Raw genomic sequence first — 23059 nt, forward strand, 5'->3', positions numbered from 1 at the left:
TAGATAATGCTTAAACCATTCCACTACTAGAAGAGACTAAACCCATGAATTATATTAATGAGGTGTCACAACTACCAAAATATCCAGTGCTGTCTTCTAAAACTTATAAAAACCTAGCAAACACAAATGGTAATTATTTATAGTACCCTGAACATGAACACTTTGAAGTCAGAAATACCAAGCAAAAAATTTCTATATATATATATCAAAGTAATAGATTACTCCATTACCTTAAGTAATTTCTCAACTATCATACCATTATATCTGCCACACTGTAACTATGCTAAAAACAGTTTAATTGGTTACAGAAACATGAGGCTTTCTAATATGCTTTCTGACAAATTTTCCCAGACAAAATGGAAGAGCTGTGATGAGAGCTTAAATGGAGACATACTCTGTAGCAAAGCAAAACAAAACAAAACCAAAACAGAAAAAAAAAAGTTACTTCCTGTAAGCAGATCTAGTCAATAATTCTTAAAGAAATTGGCAATATGCCTTTCCTCTGGGAGAGACAGAAACTGGTTTTGCTCTTTGCAACCTACTTGGTAGAGATGTCTGACCACAGAAGCAGAGGAGAAGGAGGTGAGGAAGGGATTAGACTGGCCACTTTAAAGCTTTCTCATTAGTGAAGGGTAGTTTAAGATGTCTGACAGTCCCAAAATGCTGATTTTCCAGTTTACTTCTAAAAAGTGTCTTTTTATTTTTTTCTTTTTTTTTTTTAATTAAAAAAAGCCAATTCAGCATAATTAAAATAATTCCCAGTGCTGTGATAAATTTTCATGGAAAATTATAAAATTTAATTTCTTTTCAATGAACGATTGCCCTTTCCCCTTATATTTTATTTTATTTATTTTCATTTTCTTTTTTTGTTACTTAAACAATTATTTTCATCTTTAAAAGAAACTACTCCAATATTTTTCTTCCAAGTTTAATTTTTTTTTTACTGTAAATGTTATGATTTTCACTTCTTTCTGATCTAGTGTGAAAGGACATTTCAAAATGTCCTGGACTATTTGAAGTATTCAAATCCTTTTTCTCAGCATGACCTACTTGTAAGTAGTGGCAGAGGCTCCCATTGATTTGTCTGCATGAGAAAGGCCAAAGGATTCTGCCACTTGCATCATCAGTAGAAGTAAATCTGTATCAGCTGTATCTGTACCAGCTTAAATTTCTTCCCAAGCAGGACTTTTAAAAGAATTTGATTTAGCTGCTTCTCCTTCTCCTTTGCTCTTATATATACATATTTTGTGTATAAGAGGGGAGCTAAAAAGAAGATGGGGAAGCAGGATTATAATAGTCTGAGGAGCTTCCAGGGCAGGCTTCCAGGGCAGCTTTGCTGGCTCTTCTCTCCCTAGCAGCATCGCCATGTCCTGCTTCGCCTTCCTCCTGAAATCATCATGCTCTTCAGATGTGGTCTTTCATTCTTGGCATTAGTCATAATCCTCAGTTTGTCAGGTGTGTGTTCTGGCCTCTCCCATACACCTCTGTTTACTCTTCCTCCTGTTGCCAGTCTGTTCCTCCCTTCTTCTCCATTCCTTTCCATGCTTCATTTCTACATTTTCATCCTCTAAGCCCAACTATAGTCCTTATGTGCTTTAAAAAAATGCCTCATAGCGTTCACTGTGCCTCCAAACCAATCTCATGATTTTATGGTTATAACTCTTGTTTTGCTTCCCCTTTCTGCTTCCTTTGTCTCCTGCCATTATGCCATTTCTATTCAGGCAGTCATCTCTTCTGGAAAGGGATTTTTCTTGTTCTCTGTTTTGCAAAGCACCTGGCATGTTTTTGATTCTGTCAAACAAATAATAACAACAGATATGAAATTGGCAGTGCAGCAGTATCCTGATATAAGGAAGTAATAGAGGTAAATTATACTATCATTGTCATTGCCATGTATATACAACTACTTGACATAAAAAAACTTGTTCACTCACTAGGTAAACATCAATAAACCCAGATTCCCAAGCAGGTTATCTCTAACATGAAGGAAATGTAGTTGTGCTTCACGTTGTTTCTTAATGATCCAAGAGTTATACTTGATGATTTCAGCATTTAAAATAGAGGAGGTAAATGAGTGAGGTGCAGTTTATTGGATGGGTGTTTGGGTACTAAATTACAGACAGGAAGAAGACGCTGATAACTCTTTAAAACAGAGAAACAGAAAAAGAGTGGGAGAGGTGTGTTAATTCATTTAAATCTCTTCTTAATTAAAAAAATATACATGTGGTAGGTAGCTTCTAGCATATAAACTAATAAGGTAGAATCTCCTTTAACCTAACTGATACTATCTCTAGCTCCTCGCATTGCTGAACGATGTTATAAAATACTTTTACTGACTTGTCTTAGCCACTACATGATACTAACTACCTCCAGACAATGTTTATGTTACTTATGTTACCAAAGAACAACCACAAAAGCTTAAAAAAAGAAAAATAAAAAGAAAGAAAATAATGTATATTTTACCGTATTTTTTCATGGCATATTGGCCATGTGAAATCTCAAAAACAATATAGCTTTAGGACTAATGGATTTAGGACAGTATTTAATAAAAAATATTATACATACAGTTAGCAATCTCTTAATTAAATAATTTGAAAATTCCTGAGAGAAAAGCAATCTTTCACAGACCCCAAGACAAGCCAATGTAGCACTAATACTAAAGAAAAATAAACCAGCAGAGGAATGACCCCCTGCCATACCAACCAATATCCTTACAGCTTCTTCCAAAGTAATGCATGTTATTCTGTAACACGGATTAGATTATTTAACATGCGAATCAAAGGGAAGGTGCTTATTCAAGACAAGAACATTATTAATACATCGTAACATGCGATGCAACTCTGTCACCAGACTGGACAAAATGGGAGCAGATGTTTAATGAAGAGGATCTGACAATATTAATAGCCATAATGTCTGAACTTTAGCAAAACAAAAACAAAAGCAAATAAACAAAAACAAAGTAGCTATAGGAAGCAATCTGATTAGGTTTTTAGTTTTTTTTTTTTTGTACCTGCCCTTTGGAAGCACGGAATGTGTGAGAAAAGAATGCAGCAAAAAAAGAACTCTGAGAAGAAATCCTTTTCAAAAAGACCTTTTTTTTTTCTTTCTTTTTTGACTATATAACTTTGTGCTATTTAGAAGGCAAATAAGTCTTTGAATTATTAAAAATGATTGACATGTGAATTTATTAAAAGATTAAGGCAACTAGTAGTCACAAATAGCACTTAGATACATAAGTATTTAAAACCTCAGGTTATATATAAATTGGCAGTGTCTCTACTGACTTTTCTTGATCAGCATCAGGGTGAAGGCCTCTGGACTGAATGATTCATGGGATATTTTATGTATACCCTGTACTTCCTGGCTTTACTTTGGCCTGTACCTGCCTGTCATTGCGAAATACTACTTTCTCTAGAGCAGAGATCAAGTGCAAGCTAACAAGGATGAAACTTCAACAAATGGGACTTGGGGATCCCTGTGTGACATATGATAAATTAATTTGATTATTTCTTTGCATATTTACAACCAATCTATTCATCTTCACAGTGCTTCATTTCTAGCTGCCTTCATGCCAAATGTCATTCCAGGCCTACTTCCCTCAGAAGATACAGAAAACAAAAAAGGAAATTCAAGAAACTAAAGGCCAAAGACCATGGCAATACTAGCTAATAGGGGCTTCAGTTTTTTTGTTAAGGCAGCGTTATTGTTAGATTTAATACTCTTTATCCATGTTCAGATGCATTCTAAGACCATACCTGTATTCAGTAATGAGACAAAACCAGCACATGCATGACTTTCTACTTGAACCTTAGCTCCATAGAATGGAAATCCTATGCAAACTTGTACTCAGCGTACTTAGGAGGATCTTGGGTATGCTAACATGTATTCCAGCAGCAAATCTTCATGTGTCCTGAAGAAGTATTTTCTGGGATTCATAGCCTCAAGCCTTCTCTGAAAGTAGATCCTTAAATTCATCTTTTCAGCAGGAACATGTTAAATAAGGCATCGATGAGATGATATATATTTTGTCTAAAAACTCTGAAATAGTAGAATGATGTAGGAAAGCCCATTGTGGTGCCCATGGACCAAGATATTAGTTCTTCTGGGACATGACAGGTTGCTCAAAGTCTTCCATGAAAAAGACCTCCAATTTCCTTAGAACCTAAGGCTCCTTGTTCCCAGACAAGCAGACTAAACACCAGTTTCAGAGTAAGACAAAAGGTTTTCTGAAGGGGAAAAGTGTTTCAGGAAGGCAAGAGACTATACAGTGCAGGAAAGAATTTTGGAGGTATTGTCCTGCCTGTGGAGCATCTTGCCCAGCCTCATTCCCTTTTCTCAGGAAGCAGATGCAGCTCCAGGTGTTTAGCTGTATGTGTATGCCTACAGAGACTCATCCTATCAACACGTTGCCTTTTTCATGTCTTCCCATAGCCCAAAGTGATAGGATCAGTCTTATGCTTACTGTTCCTTTTTCACCCCAAAACTATGTAAAATTTCACCACATCCTCAAAATAAGAGTAGACCATTCCTCAAATCACTAAAATTAGTGAGCCTTCCTAGGAACAGAGGTAAAAGGATGACAGAGAACTGTTAACGTTTCTATCATCTATGTATTCTGCTATGTTTTGCTACAACTCAGCTGTCAATAAGCTTAAGCGGTGGCTGTCATGGTGTTCTAGCTTTTCCAACAGGCAAGGAGGGGAAGTGATTTCAGTAGAAGCAATACATGACATGTGAGAGATATATCCATACTTTCATGAAACAGCTTCTCGCAGTTTATATCACGTTCATCTGCTCACTAGAACTAAGTTAACACAGACTTCTAGCACCAAATTTCTTAAATAGGAAAGCAACATCAACGTGATAAACTTGTGGTTTAAGCTCTACCAACTATAACATTCTGTTTTGCAAAAGTATGCTGCAAAGGCTCAATGACACATGCAGACAAATAACTGTATGCTTTCTGTTCTTCTGATATCTAAAGTGATTCACTGTTAATTTAGACTTGATAATTCAACCTTTAATATCATGCAGCAACTTGTAAAAGCATAATGAAATATGTAATATCCATTCTACTAGGATTTTTAATTTAAGTAACTTAACAACATCAGCTACTAAATAAAAAATTCAGGTTTACACAATCCTATTTCAGAATACAAGTATAAAAATGGTGTTAGCTCCTTTGAAGGTTGACTTTACAAATATTCTTTTTTTCCCCATAATTATTAAGCAACACTGAGAACAGATAATATTTCTAGGGAATACCTTCAAATTAGAAATGTAATTTTAATATAAATGGTGTTTTTTCTTTTTCAGCAAATAATTCAAAATTAGATAGCACAGATAAAGTATTACTTCTCATATCACTTTCCATATGACTGTCATTAATCCAAAAAGAGGTGAGTCATTTCTCCCACTGCAATGAACAAATCCTCTCACTACATGTTTTGATTTGTACCATTCAGCTCTCTCCACACTTGGACTGTTCTGTCAATTGGAAGATATTTATATTATTTTGAACATACCTCATTAGCTCGTATAATGGATATTACTGATTAGCTTACTTGTAAGCATAGCTGATTCACCTCTTCTGTATCCCCCTCCCAACTCCCACATACACACACACTTTCTGGGTTTTGTTTTTATCAACACTGCTGACTTCTGCACCTAGAAAGTGGCAATCATCTCCTTCCCTATTTTTGGTCATGGAAGGAGAATTAGGAAGCCTACCAGCAGTACCAAACACATGCACAGTTGGTGTCTGCTTTAAAGAGGAAGAAAACAAAAGGAGAAGGGTACAGAGCACCTGTATGCTCAGTACTGGTAAAATGCCTAATGGCAATCACTGAGGTATGAAATGTTCATCCCTCACTGTGCTCTTCTACTTATCTCCCAGTGAAATGTGGGTACTGCTAGTTATTAACAACTCTGTGGAGAGCTGGAAGCGGAGCATACTTCAAACCTGTTTTTCTTCCTAATGGCTGGGAAAACACTCCTCAAAATCCAGAGGCATCTCTGCACAAAAGTAACACGAATGGAAATCTGTAAAGGCATCATGATGCTCAATAACTAACACAAGAAAGCTGCCATCTTGAGGACTGTAAAGCACAACCCCATGATAAGCAAGGAATTTGATGAGATTGGAAGCAATGTAAGACTGAGATTTGCAACAGACTATCTGGGATACTTTTGCCAGCAAGTAAGAAGCACCAAAAAGGATTCGCTTTGCACAAATTTAGGTAATTTAGGCATTGAAACAATTATTTATCTTGAAAACAAAGAAATGCTAGAAAGCTTTTTGTTTTTCTTCTTTAACTCCACACCCTTACCCTTAGCAGAGGATGAGCAAGACTAGGTAGTCAAGTTATATAATATAAGGTGCGTTCTTTATCCTCAGAATAGCAAGGAATCAGTTAGCCATAGTACTGAGACCCAACATTATAAGAGAATCCTTACTAGGAATCTTTCTGTGCTTTGCTGACCCAGCTTCCTCCTGTAGGCATATGATGTGGATTTGAACCTAGTGCGGTCTTTACTTCTCCAGTAGACTGGTAGAAATCCTGGCTACTACTGATGAAGACATTTTTATTTTGTTAGGGTAATATAAGAGAGGTATTCAATTAAAAGAGACAGTAGTGTGTCCTAGAATGAGACCGGCTAGGGGCAAGGATTCTGCACCACAAGTATCCTGGAAAAGAAATAAAAATATTGCCCAAATCATCTACAGATTTTCTTAGCCTCTCCTTTTCCCACTCAAAAAGCGCCTTCATCTTACCCAATCTTGTCACAACTCATCTTACTATTCCACTGACTCCACATGGAAGCATCACTGCTGCCAAGATCAAACTAAATAGCAAGATTAATAGAGAACATCACCTACCCAGAATGCTCCATACTTTGGTAGCTAGCATATTTTATGAGGTATAAATACTATACACACAAACTGTCCAGTATTATGAAGATGATAGACCCATCTCTTCTCGAACCAGATCCTTTTCACCATCTAAAGAACATAATTTTGAAATGGCCTTCAGGAAGTATCTGGATTACTTTTCTAAGTATTTCTGGCAAATCAGATTTCTCACACTATTATGTTCATTCTTAATGGAAGAACACAATTTAAAACTCTGACTGAAAAGAACATGCTGGAGAGAAATAATCTAAGATTGCTTCACAGTCACATTCTCAAGCTGTACATATACAGTGTATGTGCATACATTCTTGGCATGTTAGTTGGTCCCTGAGGAAAAGAAATTGAAATGTTTTCCAGCAGAAAACTTAAAAATGGACATGTAGCCCTTAAATAAGCCAGTGGAAACTGGCATAGTGAAACAGGTTGAATGATAGTCAAGAAATTGCCTGAGTAATGTCTCTACAGACATAAGATATGAGAGATCAACAAAGATAGATTTTGTCTGTAATTCTTCAATCTAGCCTCTTTTCAAGCCAATTTTCAGTGCCTTTTTCCTCTTAGTGAGACTTCATCTTTGGAGTAGGAAGTTTGTTTTATCTTAATCTGCAAAACAAATATGTGTGTTTCATGGTAATTTTAAGGAAATTGTCAGAAAACAATTGATATTGCACATGATCAACTTAATTGATTCCTCTGTAGTCCTCCTATCTATTTATTTTATTTTATTTATTTTTTTTTTTTGGCAGGAAAGCAGAAGGTTTTAGATGTAGACTTGAGACTGTATATTCCCTGGCTTGTATCTAATTTGAAATAGCTCAGAGTCCAGGAACTCTAATATCATTATCATACATTAAAAATTTGAGTTTAAGATTTGAGTGTGTTTTCCAGTGCTAGCCATATTATGGTTCATCAGGTGAATTCTGAGCTGCAGTTTTTTATTATTGGTAATTATTATTAGCAGCATAGCTCTACAATTGGTTACTTGGTTCACTTACATACAGAAGCCTTGATCAATAGATGAATAGTTTTTCTGTTCCCAAATTAGCTCCTCTGGCACTAGGAATTATGCCTTGTTTTGTCCAAGATTCATTTGGATGGCTACATGGTTCTTGCTTGGTTGTACATAATCTTTTTTTCATAAGCTATCAAGGCATCAACTCTTTTTTGACTTGTGGATCTTTTTTGGTCACTAATTCAGTGCATCCAATCTGTATAGTATCAGTTGAAAAACCTGTTATTACACTGGATTTAAAGAAGACTATACTAAAACCTTCTGAGAGTAAGTATCACGAGTTTATTTTATTTGCAGGCTTTTAATGCAAAATTCTTTCATGTCTCCTTCAAATCTGCTTGAATGAGATGCATATTACTAGTTGCTTTCCTATCTGCATCAATTTATTTTCATTGACAAATCCCAATCTAGCCCGAGGAAAAATCAGAGTACTGAAACCATTACACACTAGATTATTACAAATATTTTAATATCAGCCTCTCTCCACTTAAACAAAAACCTCAACATTCTTTAACTCCACTGTCAGGAATGTTTTGTGGAGCCTTATGACTTAGACATGCTGAATGTCTTCACACTCCTCTGTTTTCAATCCCTTTCCTCTTTAGCCTTTAACCTTTTATCATGTCGGTAGACATAACCTACATAGTGTCTACAGCATATAAACTCAATTTAATCCTTTTCACTTTCAAACTGCCTGACCCTTGCTCATCCTCAACGTACACTCAGAATTTCATGGACATCAGAGACATACTATTTTTGTGCCTCAGTCTCAACAGGATCTAGTCTAATGTATGTGTTAATTACTGTAACTTTAGAATCTTGCAAAAGCTAATCCAGAGGATAAAACTTCTCACAAATGTAGCTTGTATTCTGTCACTACTCTTTTGTCATAATATTGCAGATTTTGTGTGTATGGAGTAATCTGTTATATTTTTTAAATCATTGCATGAAATGTGTTACAAAAACTGTGAACACTGTCTTACTTTGGGTTTCACAGATCACTTGTTGATTTTTTAATTTCTTTTTGTGTTTATTTGTTTTACCCAAACCTTTGTATGCCCCCTGCCTTGTCCTTTTTAAAGATCTTTGTTTTAAAGTAATTGTTGGATAAGCTGTACAGTCCTTAAGGGGATAGAAAATATAGGCTGCTGCCCAGAATTTCTTCTTTTACTAAACATTAGTTTGATGACAACACTTTTGAGTAGTTTTTGGATCATCTGGAAGTCCATTCCAAATTAGTGGGGTGTGAGGCACTGGCACAGGTTGCACAGAGAAACTGTGGATGCCTCATCCCTAGAGGTGTTCAAGGCCAGGTTGGATGGAGCCTTGGGCAGCCCGACCTATTAGGGGGCAGCCCTGCCTATGGCAGGAGTTGGAACTGGATGATCTTTGATATCTCTTCCAACTCAAGCCATTCTATGATTCTCTGAAAATTCCCTTATTTCTACATATTAAGAAATTCATACAGTGCAGTTCTAAAAGGTCTTGAACATGCATAATTCCCATTGTGTTACTAACTCAGCCCTCAGGTACCTGCTGCCAGTATTACTGTTACATGATAATTCGTATTCTACCTGGCCATATCATTCTGTCTGGGAACTTCCACAAACATCAAAGATGATACTTGTCCAGAAAAACCCATGAAACTCAACAAACAAACAAATAAACAACAACAACAACAAAAATAAAACCCCATCATCATAAAAGGAACACCGAACAAGTTATGAGCATATGAGTTTCTAATCGTATGCAGGAAAAGAATGAAAAAAGGGTATACAAATGTTAGCACCAATATATAATATATATTATATTTTTAAGAGTGGAATGACCCCTTTTTGACTTGGTTGGCATTTACTCCTCTCACACAGTCAGTGGACTGCCTCGTGCTATTACTTGGCAGCAAAGTGCCAGATTAACCTGTCCCTGTGTGAGGGAGTCTTTGCATCATTTGGCCTTATGACTGTAGTGACACAATCACCTTATTGATAGTAACTTGACAGTTGCAGAATTTAAATCATTCTCAAAATTGCTATATATAAATTATTTAGAAAGCTAAGGACAAATTATTATCTTTTTTTTTTATTTCAACTACTAACCAATAAATGTAAAAAAAAATAATCAGCAACAGAATAAAAATAGACCCCCTTCATCCCCCACATTAAAGCAATAGTTTTTGTAACATTTGAAACAGTGGAAACTATTTACCATATAGTATTATTAGTGGAGAAAAGCAAATTTAATTTAAAATAATTCTTTGAAACTCCCTCAGTGGATGCCAGATGACTCCAGCTTAAACAAATATTAAATACTCATTCTAAATGGAGAAAAATACAGACAGAGCTCAATTATTGAGATATTAAGGGCAACATTCAATTTTAGACACATTTAAGCATCTTTGCCTCCTGGAGATTTTCACATGACATTTTTTTAGATAAACATGGTTTTCAAACAGCAACTATCATATCTGATCACATAACCTCTGGACTGAAGCAGTATGCCAGCAAATATTTCTCATTATTTAAAGTCTTAAATAACTGTAATTTACTAGGCAGGTCTTCTTCAGAACAATCACAAAATAAATCAAGAATTAACACCCATATACAAAAAGCATTTAGATGATCTGTTACAAATCTCTGAAGAAAAAAAGAAAACAACAAAATAACAACCTTAAAAACAACAAACCCTCTCTCTGTGATAAAGCCCAGTTTAAAAACATTCTGGGATGTACAAGCAGTAGTGGAGCTGCCTCTCAACAACCTGTCTCTAGGGGAAACTCTGTAGCAGCCAAGGATACATAGGGTAAGAATCACCTAATTTTAAATATCTAGACATTAGATGCCTAAACTAAGCTAATCATCTGGATTCCCTCTGGAGGTATGGGGACAAGCATTCCCAGAAGGAGATTCATCCTGCTTGTCTTAGGCACCTTTCTTTTAGATGCTTATCGATGGATAAAGTCAAGGAATATCACCCTCACTGGCAGCCTGATATCGTCTTCTTTAGCAACGCATAGTAGCCTAGTTGAAGGGAATTTAGCCAGAGCTCAGTTCTTTGTTTCATCATTTAAACTTTAATTCTCCCTCCCAACTTTTTTTTCCAGTTCTTCTCATGAATACCAACTGTCTCTGGCACTTTGTTTCTCTTACTCTGGACTATGTTTTTGTGAAACCTTGGGAACTGCGATCAGCATCAATATATTGCTGCTCTACCACTTTAAATCCTTGAACATGCATGTGCTCTAAACTGCAATAATGTTCTGAACAGATAGATAGGATAGGAATATTGGTATTGATTGTGCTTTCTGGGTCTACTCTACCACTTTCAAATGCGTAAAAAACTGTGGCAACTTTAAGGCAGTCAAGGTATATAGATGAATGATAAAATACATTTATTATTCAAAGTAGATGGCTTAAATCAAACAAGAAAAAGTCAGGAAGAAATAACATTAGGGCCCTCACTTTTACGTGTGTGAGCCTAGGTCACCACACATGCTTTGAGGCCTCCATGCTTCAGAACATTGAACAGGTTCTCAAGGTGAAGCCTGGCCTCAACTCTCCTTCATTTAGTGTCTGTGGGTTCTCAGCAATACCAGCATTGCTGCATCACACCTGGTAACAGCAAGCCCTTAGGAACATTAGCCAAGGTTTGTAAGGAAGCAGGTGTCTGAACTTAGACTCCTAAATTTATAGTTAGGTGCCTAAAGCAGCAGCAAAAACTGACAAGCACCCTGTGCAGTTGCTCACAGATGCTCACCCCAGTAGTGAGGCACTTAGCATTAGTTATAACACAAAACAGATTCTTATTGAGTGTTCCAATGGCAACTGGAAGTGTCTTGGCCAAGCGATTGCGTGCACTACTTTCAATGTTGGGCATGCAGTCTACTCTGCATCTTAATTCTAAAGCATTTTTAGAAAATTAACTTCAATAGTTAAAAAAAATCTTGAACTGCATACATGAAAATAACTCCATTTCTACTGAATGACAATCTAATATGAAATAAGAATATTCACCTTTTTTTCTTACTCTGCCCAAATCCAGGCAATAAATTAGGCTTCTCAGCATGACTGTAAAGTGCTGTGAATTGTATAAACAATCATATATGGACACTGAAAAATAACCCTTATGCACATTGCATTATAGTTCCAAAAATATATTTACAGTCTATTACAAAGATACAAATGGAAGTGTCTACGTAACGGGATTAATCTAATTAAAAGCTTTTTACAGATTTTTTTCAGCAAAAGCAAGGGGACAAAATTGGCGTAACCAAGCTGATTTTTCTAATGAATTCAAATAAATAAAATGACAAATATAACTGTACAATGGTCTAAAAAGGGGTTCAAAAAAGGAGGAAAAAATGATGCATTTAAGTTTTGATAACTATCTTTGGTCCTAAATGTGGGAAAACACATTATGTAGCACTGAATATACATGGTTGTTTGTGATGCTCTGCAAGTAAAATAGAAAAATATAGTGCATTTTCAATGTATCCAGAGCTCACCACACATAAATGTGTATACAAAACAAGACAGTATAAATAAAATTTACAAGTTTTACAAAGGAAAATTTACAGGGTTTTTCATTTGTTTTTATTTTTTTTGTGTGGATGCCCACATTATCAAACAAGACCAATTTATGACTGATCCCTGGGATCTTTCTCTATCAAAATCAATAGAAGCAGCCCAATTCTCTTTGGAAGTACAGCATTTTACTGTTGGGGTAGTTCACAATTTTCAGAATTTTGCAAAGCATTTCTCTCTGCTTCATATACATTCCCACCATAACTGTGAAGACACACTTCGTTATTGCTTATGGTTAATCAAACAAAATACATATGTAAGTAAATACTGTAAAAAGATATTCCATTGAGCAAATACTCTTATATCTGTGCTCCTGATGAACAACTGCTGTGTCTGTGTGAATATAAACACACATCTGATCAGAGCAGTAAGAGCTTGTAAAATCCTGAAAATTCTGAACTGCCCCTTGCCTCATACTCTCACAGCTGGACTGCATTCAACTTAAATTCATATAAAATATACGCCAGCTATTTATCTCAGATTTGCTAATGCAAAATATTGAAAAAAAATGTGATGTGCTCAGATTAAATGGTTTAGGTGACACTGGAGAACTGCACCAATGTTCTGAGACACTCTTACAATCACTTGTCCATTCAACATAGTGCCTCAGCAGGTTTAGAGCTGTAGATCTACATCTTAGAATATATCTCACTTTAGTCCATTAAAATCATCTTGCAAACAACTTGCTAAAAGTGCCTAGAACTACTTAGGGGTCATTATTGCTTTTCTTTCTTTTTTTATTTATTTTTATTTTTTTTTGTCTTTTATTTTCTTTTAAAAGATAGTATATGTGTAACCTTAAAAAAGTCTTTAAAAAATATCAGAGCTCTTGGCAACTTGCATTTCCTGACTCCCTGCCAATTAGCTAGTCATGTCAATACGGTGCTGATTTAACAAAAGTAAATGGCACGAAAGGATACCAAAGTTGGGACAGATATACATTGCTCGGTCGTGTTTCTTAAATCTCTAGGAACTCAAATAATCCTTCAGAGGTACCCAGTGTAGTAATGTGTCATAGAATTAGCACTAAAAAGGTCCAAAGATATAAACATCATACTAAAAGAAAGTCTTTATGAAGAATAAACACAAATGATTAAAAAAAGATTCAGAAATCACAGATTTAAGGAAAATATTTTGTTGAATTCAACAATAATATCATGATTTTATCTGACAAATATATTCTTTTTTAAATTTTTATGTACATTTAAAAAGTCTATTAGATAAAAAGGAGGTTAGAGAGCTCAAGGTGTTTGTATGTTTATTCAGGTAGTACTTTGTTTATTGTCACTGCTGTTTTCCTTGCCACCACTGGTGGATCCTAATTCCCTTTTCATAAATTCTGGTGGCACTTAGGAGTTCAAGTCTGTAGGTGCTTCTTGTAGCTCTTCTATTCACTGCAGGAAGGACCCAGGAAATCAAGTGTCTTCTAGTAGCACTTCATATATACTGAAGGCCAGTGCTGTTCTCTCAGTCTGTCACCTCCCTCATAAGGGAGAAATGTCTATCACACTTGGATGCCAGTGCCGTGTAAATGTAGCATTTGTGCTCTCATAGTCTGAATGCTGCTCATGATTTTCTTTTGATGACCAACCAACGTGATCCCTAAACTCATCACATCCCTGGAGAAGACAAATGCGTACATTGTTAATTTTTCAACTTAGACTGCTACTGTATGGTAATCAATTGTGAGTTAAAGCTACATCGTGGTTTGGGCTACAGGTTTCTAACATTGAAGCTATACTGGAACCTCAGCTCAGTAATGTAAAGTCCATACAGACCATCAGGGAGGAGTGTAATTACATGGCATGTTTCATGTAATTACACTGCTTTGTGTCTCCACATCTGAGAATGAGGTTTTGCACTATAATAATCATTTATTGTGGCTTTTAAGGACACCCGAAACACTTATCTTGTGAAATACTTTGGGAGGCTTTCATGATAAAGTTATGCATGAATACAAGATTTGGGAGGTTACATTCTGCTTCCTAAAAAGTTGTCTAGTGAAAGCCTTTGCATATTTTCCCATACCCATCATGCAAATGAAAGAGGACCAGGTGTTTCAAATCCATCACAAGTAGCACTACTGATCCACTATCTTTTGGGCTCTGGTGGCAGTTCTCAGGCTAAAGGCTGATGCCCCCAGTGTTACCAGGTAGATAAGAGTAGGGCTGGAAGCTTAAGAATATTGTTTTAAACTTGTTTAGAAAAATACTGTTCTATAAAAGGCATTGCAAGTGATTGGCTACTACCAGAATAAGAACTTTGTTTTCAGGGTGTCAAGAAGAACTGTTTAAGACAGCAGTGCCAATACTGGCCATGCTTGCCTTCAGAAAACTGTTTTGCTTCTACAGACTTTTATCCTACTGCAAAGTCAATTCCTGAAGGACACAGACAGCCCCCAGCCAATTAGAAGAAAGATCCACATCTTCCTAGTACACATCTGGAAATATATTCCAATTAGACAGTGAAAAAGAAGTGGTTATTTTCCTATACATTCATACTTTAAAAAGGGCCAAATTCTCCCTCAAATTCTAGCCTCTGCTTATTTTCGTTAGTCTCAAAAACAGGGAAAAAAGTGATGGCACACATAGGTAGAAGGGTATTTGCCCTTCAGTATATATTATTTTACCTAGAAGTTCCCTAGATGTGAGTTAAACATGCCCAGTACTAACTTACTCAATAGTCATCCTGGCAACTGATTCAAGAGAGTTGTAGCCTGCTGCTGTGAAATTATCCTTATATCTTTCCATCTTAATAGCTTGTAACCATTCGCCTACGGAGCAGAAAGTGGTAAAATCGGGAGTGTTCTGGTCCAGAAGAGGGCTAATTGGTCTATGGAGAAGGAAAAAGGAAAGTAAGTTGTTTCCAAAGAGAGTAAAACATCAGGGAGTATTTAGCAAGGTGAGAGTCAAATAAGTCTGGGGTATTCAAAACTTCAAGAGTAGAAAGTAACAGGGCTTTATAAACAGGTTAGATTATTCTGTGAATAGCTCCGTCAACTCTGTAGCTCACAATGTATATTCCCTAACCTTATTCGTGTAAAAGATGAAAGGTCAGAGTGAGCAACATCAGCCTAATGGACTATTTTTATAAACACTCTATCAACCTAGCATGACAGCAGCTGTAACTGAGGTTGCTGACTAAAATAAAGATACTATTCTTTTAAAGCATCTTAGAGAATGTAGCAGTAACTATTCCCATTTTTCAATTGGATGAGACAAAACAAAGACAGGGGAAGAGCAGAGACACAAAGTAAGTTGCTTAAGGTCACAGAGCAAATCAGTCAGAAGAAGAACTGAGAACGGAACACAGGCAAACTGATTCCCTAGTGCATTGATCCAGCTTGTGAATCAAAAGATTACCACGATTAAATAAATCACCTGAGTTTTATAAGGACGTCATTAAAAGCTACACCATGAAGTACAATGAGATGCAATCACTGGAAAGGAATCAAGCCAGAATACAAAAGATAAAATTTTAAAGTGTAGCAATGTCAAAGTACTTTGGCCCCCCCCCAAAAAAAAAAAAAAGTATTTATTTCTACTGTAGCAGTTCCTATGGGGCAAGGGATGCATCATATAAAAATGCAACAGATGATGATCCTTGCCATCAAGACTTCAAAATTTTAAGAAACAAAGAAAACAGAGATTGCTGGTAGTGGAAAGAGTGATGAGCAGGCAGTAGTTTACTGAGAAGTGTGTTAGTTCCACAATATTTACTTTCCTTATTTTGGTTATTTTTAATGAAAGCCCCCTTAGCTTTAGTTCAGTACAGCACAAAAGTAAGGTGAATAAGGGAAGGGAAGAACAGGGAACAGGAGAAAGGAAGAACTGAGAGACACATGGAATAAGTATGAACTGGAACCAGCCACCAACCAGAACATCCAGAACCCAGACATGCACACCATCATATGAGCACTCACTAAAGCTTTTCTTACCTGCTACAAGTTCCCAGAGGGGTTTTCAAGCTGTTTGGATTCCTAATCATTTTGTCCAGAATACCAACTATTTGCTCAAACTTTGGCCTTTCACCACGTTCTTTCTGCCAGCAGTCTAGCATCAGCTGGTGCAGTCCTGCTGGGCAATCCATGGGCGCTGGCAAACGATAGCCTTCTTCAATTGCTTTTATAACCTAGTAGCCAAGATAGTCATTTTTCGTTAAGGGATACTGAAGAAATATACTTTTGCTACCTTGTGCAAGGAATGCATGATAGTAATGATGATGATAATAATAATAATAAATCAATAAACTAAAATTTGCCACCAGCATTGCAAAAATATGAAACTTTCGTTTTGACACTCACCTTCATGTTTTCAAATAGTTTCCTGATTTTATCTTTGGGCTTAATAAAAATATTGTTCTGTATGTGGAGAACATAGCCGTATTACCTAGTCAAGTGAGCAGCAGGGAGCAACAATTAAATTCACCAAGGGAGAAACACATAGATTGATAAATGGAGTTATTTCAGAAAGCATTATTACTTGCCCCAAGGCCTTTATGAATGTGTTATGCGAAGATACTACAAAAGGATCCAAGAAAAATGCTTAGGAGATAGGAACTGCTAGGAAGAAAAAAGTTGCATTATATGTCTAGTCGTGTTACCTTAATGATAAATTAGCAAAATTGTGCCATGTGGGTGAAGAAGAACTAGCTGAATGGTATTTTAATACATCACCATAACAGTAAGTTAGATTTAATAAGAGATACTGCCAAACAATGATACAATTGAAGAAGATCACAAATATCTGAATCAAGAATTATACCCACTCATCAACTTCCTTTGCAAAGTTCACTTGCATTTAAGTGAGAAAGGAAAATGGTTAGAATGAAATAGAGAAAAACTGCTGTAAACCTTGAGGGTAGGATAAGAAAGCACATTGGGAAGCAATGAAGATAAGAAAAGCTTGTGAAAAAGGGCTACAAGATTGTTCACGGGGGATTTCAAGTATACTGACATTGACTGACACAGCAGTATTAGAATTGCTAAGGAAGGGTGCTTGTTCCTGAAGGGTAACACATAGGACTGTGTTCTCCCTCGGCTTTTACAGAAAGCAAGATCAGAAGCTGTACTGGAGTTAGCCCTAAGGAAACAGATCTGGTATGATAAATGAAGTTGGTGAATAACCAGGGTTTAGTGAAAATAATAACCTCAGATATAAAACATTGCATAGGTTGTGTGAGAAAATACAAAAGTAGTGGACTGCAAAGTAGACAGAAATGCAAAGAATACAAAATGACTTTCAAAAAAGCTGGCTAAAATCCATGATTACATCAAAACCGTTTTGCAGAAGTTTTGTGAAAAGAGGAGGCATAACCTAGAGACAGGACACTTACTCACCGGCTCATTTGTGTCACAGGATGTCTTTCTGACCTGAGAGAGTTTGCCCCCTCCCCTTGGGCCTCAGCATTCTATCTGTACACTTAGAATGACAATACTGTCCTACATCTCAAAAATGACTGAGAAAATATCCAATTCTTGCAGCAACATCCACACCTTGCAAAATGTGTGTGGTGATCTTTTAGCGACAGTGATCTGTCAGACAGCGTGGGAAGAGAGGATTTCTGTAGAAGAATATGGAAATTGAAAGAACAATACTAGAAATGAAAAAAAAAAATCCCGAACGATTAAAAGTAAAATGTAAGATCTTTTGCAACAGAATTAAGAGGAAAAATAAAAGAACTTCCCTTCACGATCTTGAGTAACAGTGAAGTGAAAGTTAAAAATAAGCTACAGTATGTATAGGAAAGCTGTCATGATATGAAATGTAAATCAGTAATTTTTAAGAAAAGCTCTTCTAAAAGATAGAAGGTAGTATCTCTGATTTATTAAAACGAAGCAGTTATTTAAGGGTTCAGCATGCAGAAACGATCAGTGAAAACGTTAATAATCCCCAGAGCAAAACAAACACCAAATTACTCAAGAAATTTAGAAATAGCAGATTTTATCCTAGTAAAGGATGATGAATACATGAACACAGTTTTCCCATGTTCACCACAGACTGAAAAGAAACTAGAGAGAGATAGGAATCAAGGTGATTATATTTTTAAAAGGCTCTGGGGACACTACAGAGTCAGCTTCTTCAATGTGTATTCTGAGCAAAATAAACATGAAGGATGAAACTTGGAGACATAAATGAATGAGTTATCTGCAGATGGATGCAATAGCTGGAAACATCTAAAACATTGTTAAAGGATTCCAAAATACTGATAAGGAAAGCTGTGTATGTGTGTTTTTGCTTGTTTTTGTTTTGAAGTTTTTACAAAACTGAAACTATTTGAAGGATACCAGTGTCTATTCTGCTTAGAAAGTTGGGGGTAGTGTTCAAGAAATCAGTATTCAGAAATAAAGAAATTCATTCAGGAACATATATGTTTTTAAACAAGCAAAGCTACAAAGAGCCCAGCTGGAGTACTTACTAAGGGAACTGATTTATATTCTCTACGCTTGACACAATTTGTTTTTGGAATTCTGCTTTTGCCAGTAAGTAAGTAAGTAAATAAATAAATAGGAGCAGAGTAGGGAGAGAGAAAGATTGAGTACTGCTGAGAATCAATTATGCTTCCCTCATAATCTGGCTACCTGAGAATGTAAAGTCGATTCAAAGAGAGTCAGATCTGTTCAATATCTGTGTTGGCTGCTAACAAAGAACACAGAAAAATTAAGGGTAGTGGGACAATGAAATGCTTGGTTTGTGGTTATCAAACTGTTTCTGGTTATACAGTAATAATAATAATAAAAATTTTACTGTTGATAACAAATCCAGGAGTGCAGCAAATAATAATAAAAAAGTAAATCTAAACTCTTACCCTTTTCTGAAGAATTAATCTACACTAGCACTAGTAAAAGCTAGAAGTAGCAAACACTGGCATCTCTAATAGGAGAACAGAGTGAAGCACAGGAAAAAACGTGTAGAAGGTAAAGTATTTGAAGGCACCCGTTATTAGCACAGTATAAGCCTAAAAAGATATTGCAACAATAATCTGTACTCTGTCATTCTAAAACAGTGACTTAAAGGAAGAGGGGTGGGATTAAACAACTGTCTTCAAAAGATGCAAATTTAGACAGAGATCTGATCTCATCCATGTGTACACCCTCATCCACATTTAAACAAAACAATGTACTAAAGACATGTAAACTGCCTGGGCGTATATGTAAAGTCAGAAAATACATATTTAGTATTTTTTAGTATTTTTGCTTCCAGTTAAGTACTCCCATTGATAACTGTGAAGAAGAATAAAAAAATAATAAAATGATGATTGCACATTTTTGCACCATGGATTTTCATATACAGTTGATTGGATGTGTGCATGTTTTGCAAGGTATGTTTCAGGATGCGTTTATAGAGATCAAAACATACAGAAATATTTGAAATTATTTTACCAAACCATCAAGGCATGCTTCATTTACATGCCACTGAAAATTGTTATATAAAATGTTAAAAATGGATGAAATGGTGAGAAACTGTAATTAGCTATTTTATGAGAATTATAATTTATTTGCTTTAATTGCAGTTTTCTATAGAAGAAATACTTTCTTGAATCTATCAAGGAGGACAGAAGATAATGGAATTTCCCCCTTATTTAAAAGTTTTCCTTATTGTTCCTTGAAAGATTGGTAAGGTTTGCCTTTGAGGCATCTTATATTCCTGTCAGACTTCTTTTATGTTTGAATCTAGTACAGAAGGAAGGTGTCAAAAGAAATGAAAATCTACTGGGTGTCTAGGGAATGTAAATATTTCTCTTTCTCTGCCCCAAGGACTTGTTTGCCTATATTTTGACAGTCCATGAAATCTTTGACACTGAGTCCTGTCAAATATTAACAACTTTGCACTGTGCCAAACTGACTCATCATTTACACTTTTATCATTTTTTTAAACTTCAGTGTCCATCATTCAATCAAAAAATAAAATAATAATTATAATAAAAAAGAATCTCAAGCCCCTGACCCAAAGAAATTTAAATGTGAATCATTCTGACATTTTTCTTACCTGCACAGCTTTTCTGTGTATACTTTCTATATTAAGAGTTAGTTAGTCTTGTCAGAAACCAAGATTAACACTCATCTGTTCTATTACTGCTGACCTGTTACTCTAGGTCATATTTTAAGCAAACAAAGATATTGTGAAATCAGCATAATTAACTTTAAAATGCCAAAGTAGGTCATTAACTGCCACTCAGATTTTTAAATTTTTCCAACTGATTAATCATTGTTCTGAGGTCAGAAACCTCAGAATTAATTTTTCATTGGAAAAAATTAGTTCCTTCTATGCTTAAGTATAATAAGGTGAAACACATATATTACTATTTTTGATGTTCCAATTTTACTTTAAAATTGGGACAAAAACCATAGCTTCCATGTAGAAAGATTTAAAGATTTAGGTGAAAAACAAAGCTCTTTAACTTTTTCTCTTTTTAAAAACTCTACTGTCTCTTGATAAATATTATTCCTAAAATAAAATTACATTCATATGTGGTGAAATATGTGTGTGCATTTAAAATATGTAATACTTGTGTGCTCACGTGTTCTTACAAAGTATGACCTACATCTTGATTGGACATGTCCCAGTAAGGCCGTTCTCCGTAAGACATTACTTCCCACATAACAATTCCATAACTCCATACATCGCTGGCTGATGTAAATTTGCGATACTGGATGGCCTCTGGAGCTGTCCATCTCACTGGAATTTTTCCACCCTATTTAAAAAAAAGAAGAAAGTGTTTTTCTCCCACAAAATTTCCACATCATCTTTCTTAGTCTATATTTATAATTATTCCTACCAACATCAAAACATCAAAGTCTGTACTTACACAGTCTATCACATTTTACTGATTGCAGAATTTTCAAGAGTCTTAAGCCCTTAATCACTTGGACTGTAAAAACGTAGGCACCTGTCTAAGCTAAGTTGGGTGCATTTCTCTGCAAGTGCTTCTCCGCTGATTTTAAGGGGCTCAACATTTAACTCCTGGGTGACTGAAGCTAAGTGAAGGGAATCTCATTCTGTGCAAATAAATCCCACAGAATTGTCATACGGCTCTTCTGAAATCTCAGTCTGGCACTTTAAAACCAGGATCCCAGTCAGAGCCCAGTGGCAGGAGTGACACCCACGAATACCTCTGTAGTTTCCCAGATCCCTGTGCCTGTCAGAGCAGATTCCAGGGGCCCCTCCTTCCATCAGCATGAGAAAATAGGTAGTGCGAGGCCTCACTGGTGGAAAAGGGAAGCTGGCTTAACAAAAGAATAAAGAGCATAGTGTGCCTGATGAATGGTTATTTAAGAAAAGCATCCCACCCAAAAGCAAGGGAAAACACAAGAGTTTAGCTTTGTCACAATCTTGCCTCAAGCTAGTCAACATTTTGGTGAGATAACATCTACTCTGAAAAACAATAATACCCTAAAAATATTTTAATTGACTCATATTAGGTGAGAAGACTAACCTTTCCATGATTAAAACTATACCTGTTCAAACAGAGAATTACAAGGAAGGGAATAATGAAAATACTGTACAAAATATTTAGATCTCTACAAAATTAATATACACACTCTTGTAAAAATATCAAACTCAGAGTCAGATTTCTGCAGAGACCATCTTCCATTTCACTGTTTTTCCATTTCTCAAGGAATTAATGTATTTCTTTTCCCTCTGCTTGACAGAATAATGCTTCTCAGTAACCACATCTCTAAATGACTAAAAAAAATATAAATTTCTCTTACAGTAGTAGTGTAAACAGCTTCTGGATCATCTTCTATAACTCTGGAAAGGCCAAAGTCTGATACTTTACAAACAAGGTTGCTATTGACAAGAATATTGCGTGCTGCAAGATCCCTGTGTACATATCCCATATCGGCCAAATATCTCATTCCAGCAGCAATTCCTCTCAGCATTCCCACCAGCTGAATGACTGTAAATTGCCCGTCGTGTTTCTGGAGGTAAAAAAAAAGAACAGAAATTCTTGTATAGCTGAGAAAAGAAATAAGAATTAGTTTTATAACTTAAGCTTTCTAGTAATTAACAACCTATGAGGCAATTCATCTTAGGGTAAAGCACTTCAAATGCCAAGTTATATTTTGTTTCAGACATAAAGCAGTACATCCAGTTGAGAAATGTATGAGTAGCTCGTGTACTAGAAACAACAAAACTCACCAACCCTAATAAAATTCTGACTAACTCATGGCAAGTCTGTCCTAAGAAAGCATACCCCAAGAACCAACTCTTCATAGTTTGCCTTTCATCTCTTAGAATAATTTTATTTGTCAAGAAAATCAGAATTGTATAATTTTAGAACCCAAGCAAACAATATTTTCTTCATAGCTTAAAATTTATATAGATATTTAATATATATATAATATTTTTTTCCATTCTCTATAGGGTGTTGTACATTGTTTTACATTGTACAGCCAATAAGGAATAAGAACTGGCTGGTTCAGAACATACATCCACAAACTCTAAATGCTTTTGAACTTGTTTTTCTTTTTTCTTTGTTCTTCTCTTAAACATGACCATAGTTCATTCAAGGATTCTTGTTTGTTCATTTCTGCCATGTTGAAAAAATTAA

At 35.7% G+C, this 23059-nt stretch overlaps 1 protein-coding gene across 4 annotated transcripts in view; it reads right to left on the bottom strand.

Annotated features, from left to right (window-relative positions):
• Positions 1–714: 714 nt before the first annotated feature.
• Positions 715–23059, bottom strand: part of EPHA7 (EPH receptor A7) — a 156334-nt gene continuing 133989 nt past the window's right edge. For 2 of the 4 annotated variants that reach the window (XM_065731031.1, XM_065731029.1), the window contains exons 13-17: positions 22218–22427; positions 21050–21199; positions 16443–16636; positions 15182–15337; positions 10017–14124 (exon numbers count right to left, since the gene is read on the bottom strand). In XM_065731031.1, coding sequence (XP_065587103.1) covers positions 14010–14124; positions 15182–15337; positions 16443–16636; positions 21050–21199; positions 22218–22427 — 825 coding nt within the window. In that variant the 3' untranslated portion in view covers positions 10017–14009. Of the gene's footprint in view, positions 1792–10016; positions 14125–15181; positions 15338–16442; positions 16637–21049; positions 21200–22217; positions 22428–23059 lie in introns of those variants that run through there. The other 2 variants (XM_065731032.1, XM_065731030.1) reach the window with 2 other exon arrangements.

Source organism: Cyrtonyx montezumae, unplaced genomic scaffold, assembly GCF_038088225.1.
Source record: "Cyrtonyx montezumae isolate F1298 unplaced genomic scaffold, pur_monq_1.0 scaffold_13, whole genome shotgun sequence".
Lineage (NCBI taxonomy): Eukaryota > Metazoa > Chordata > Aves > Galliformes > Odontophoridae > Cyrtonyx > Cyrtonyx montezumae.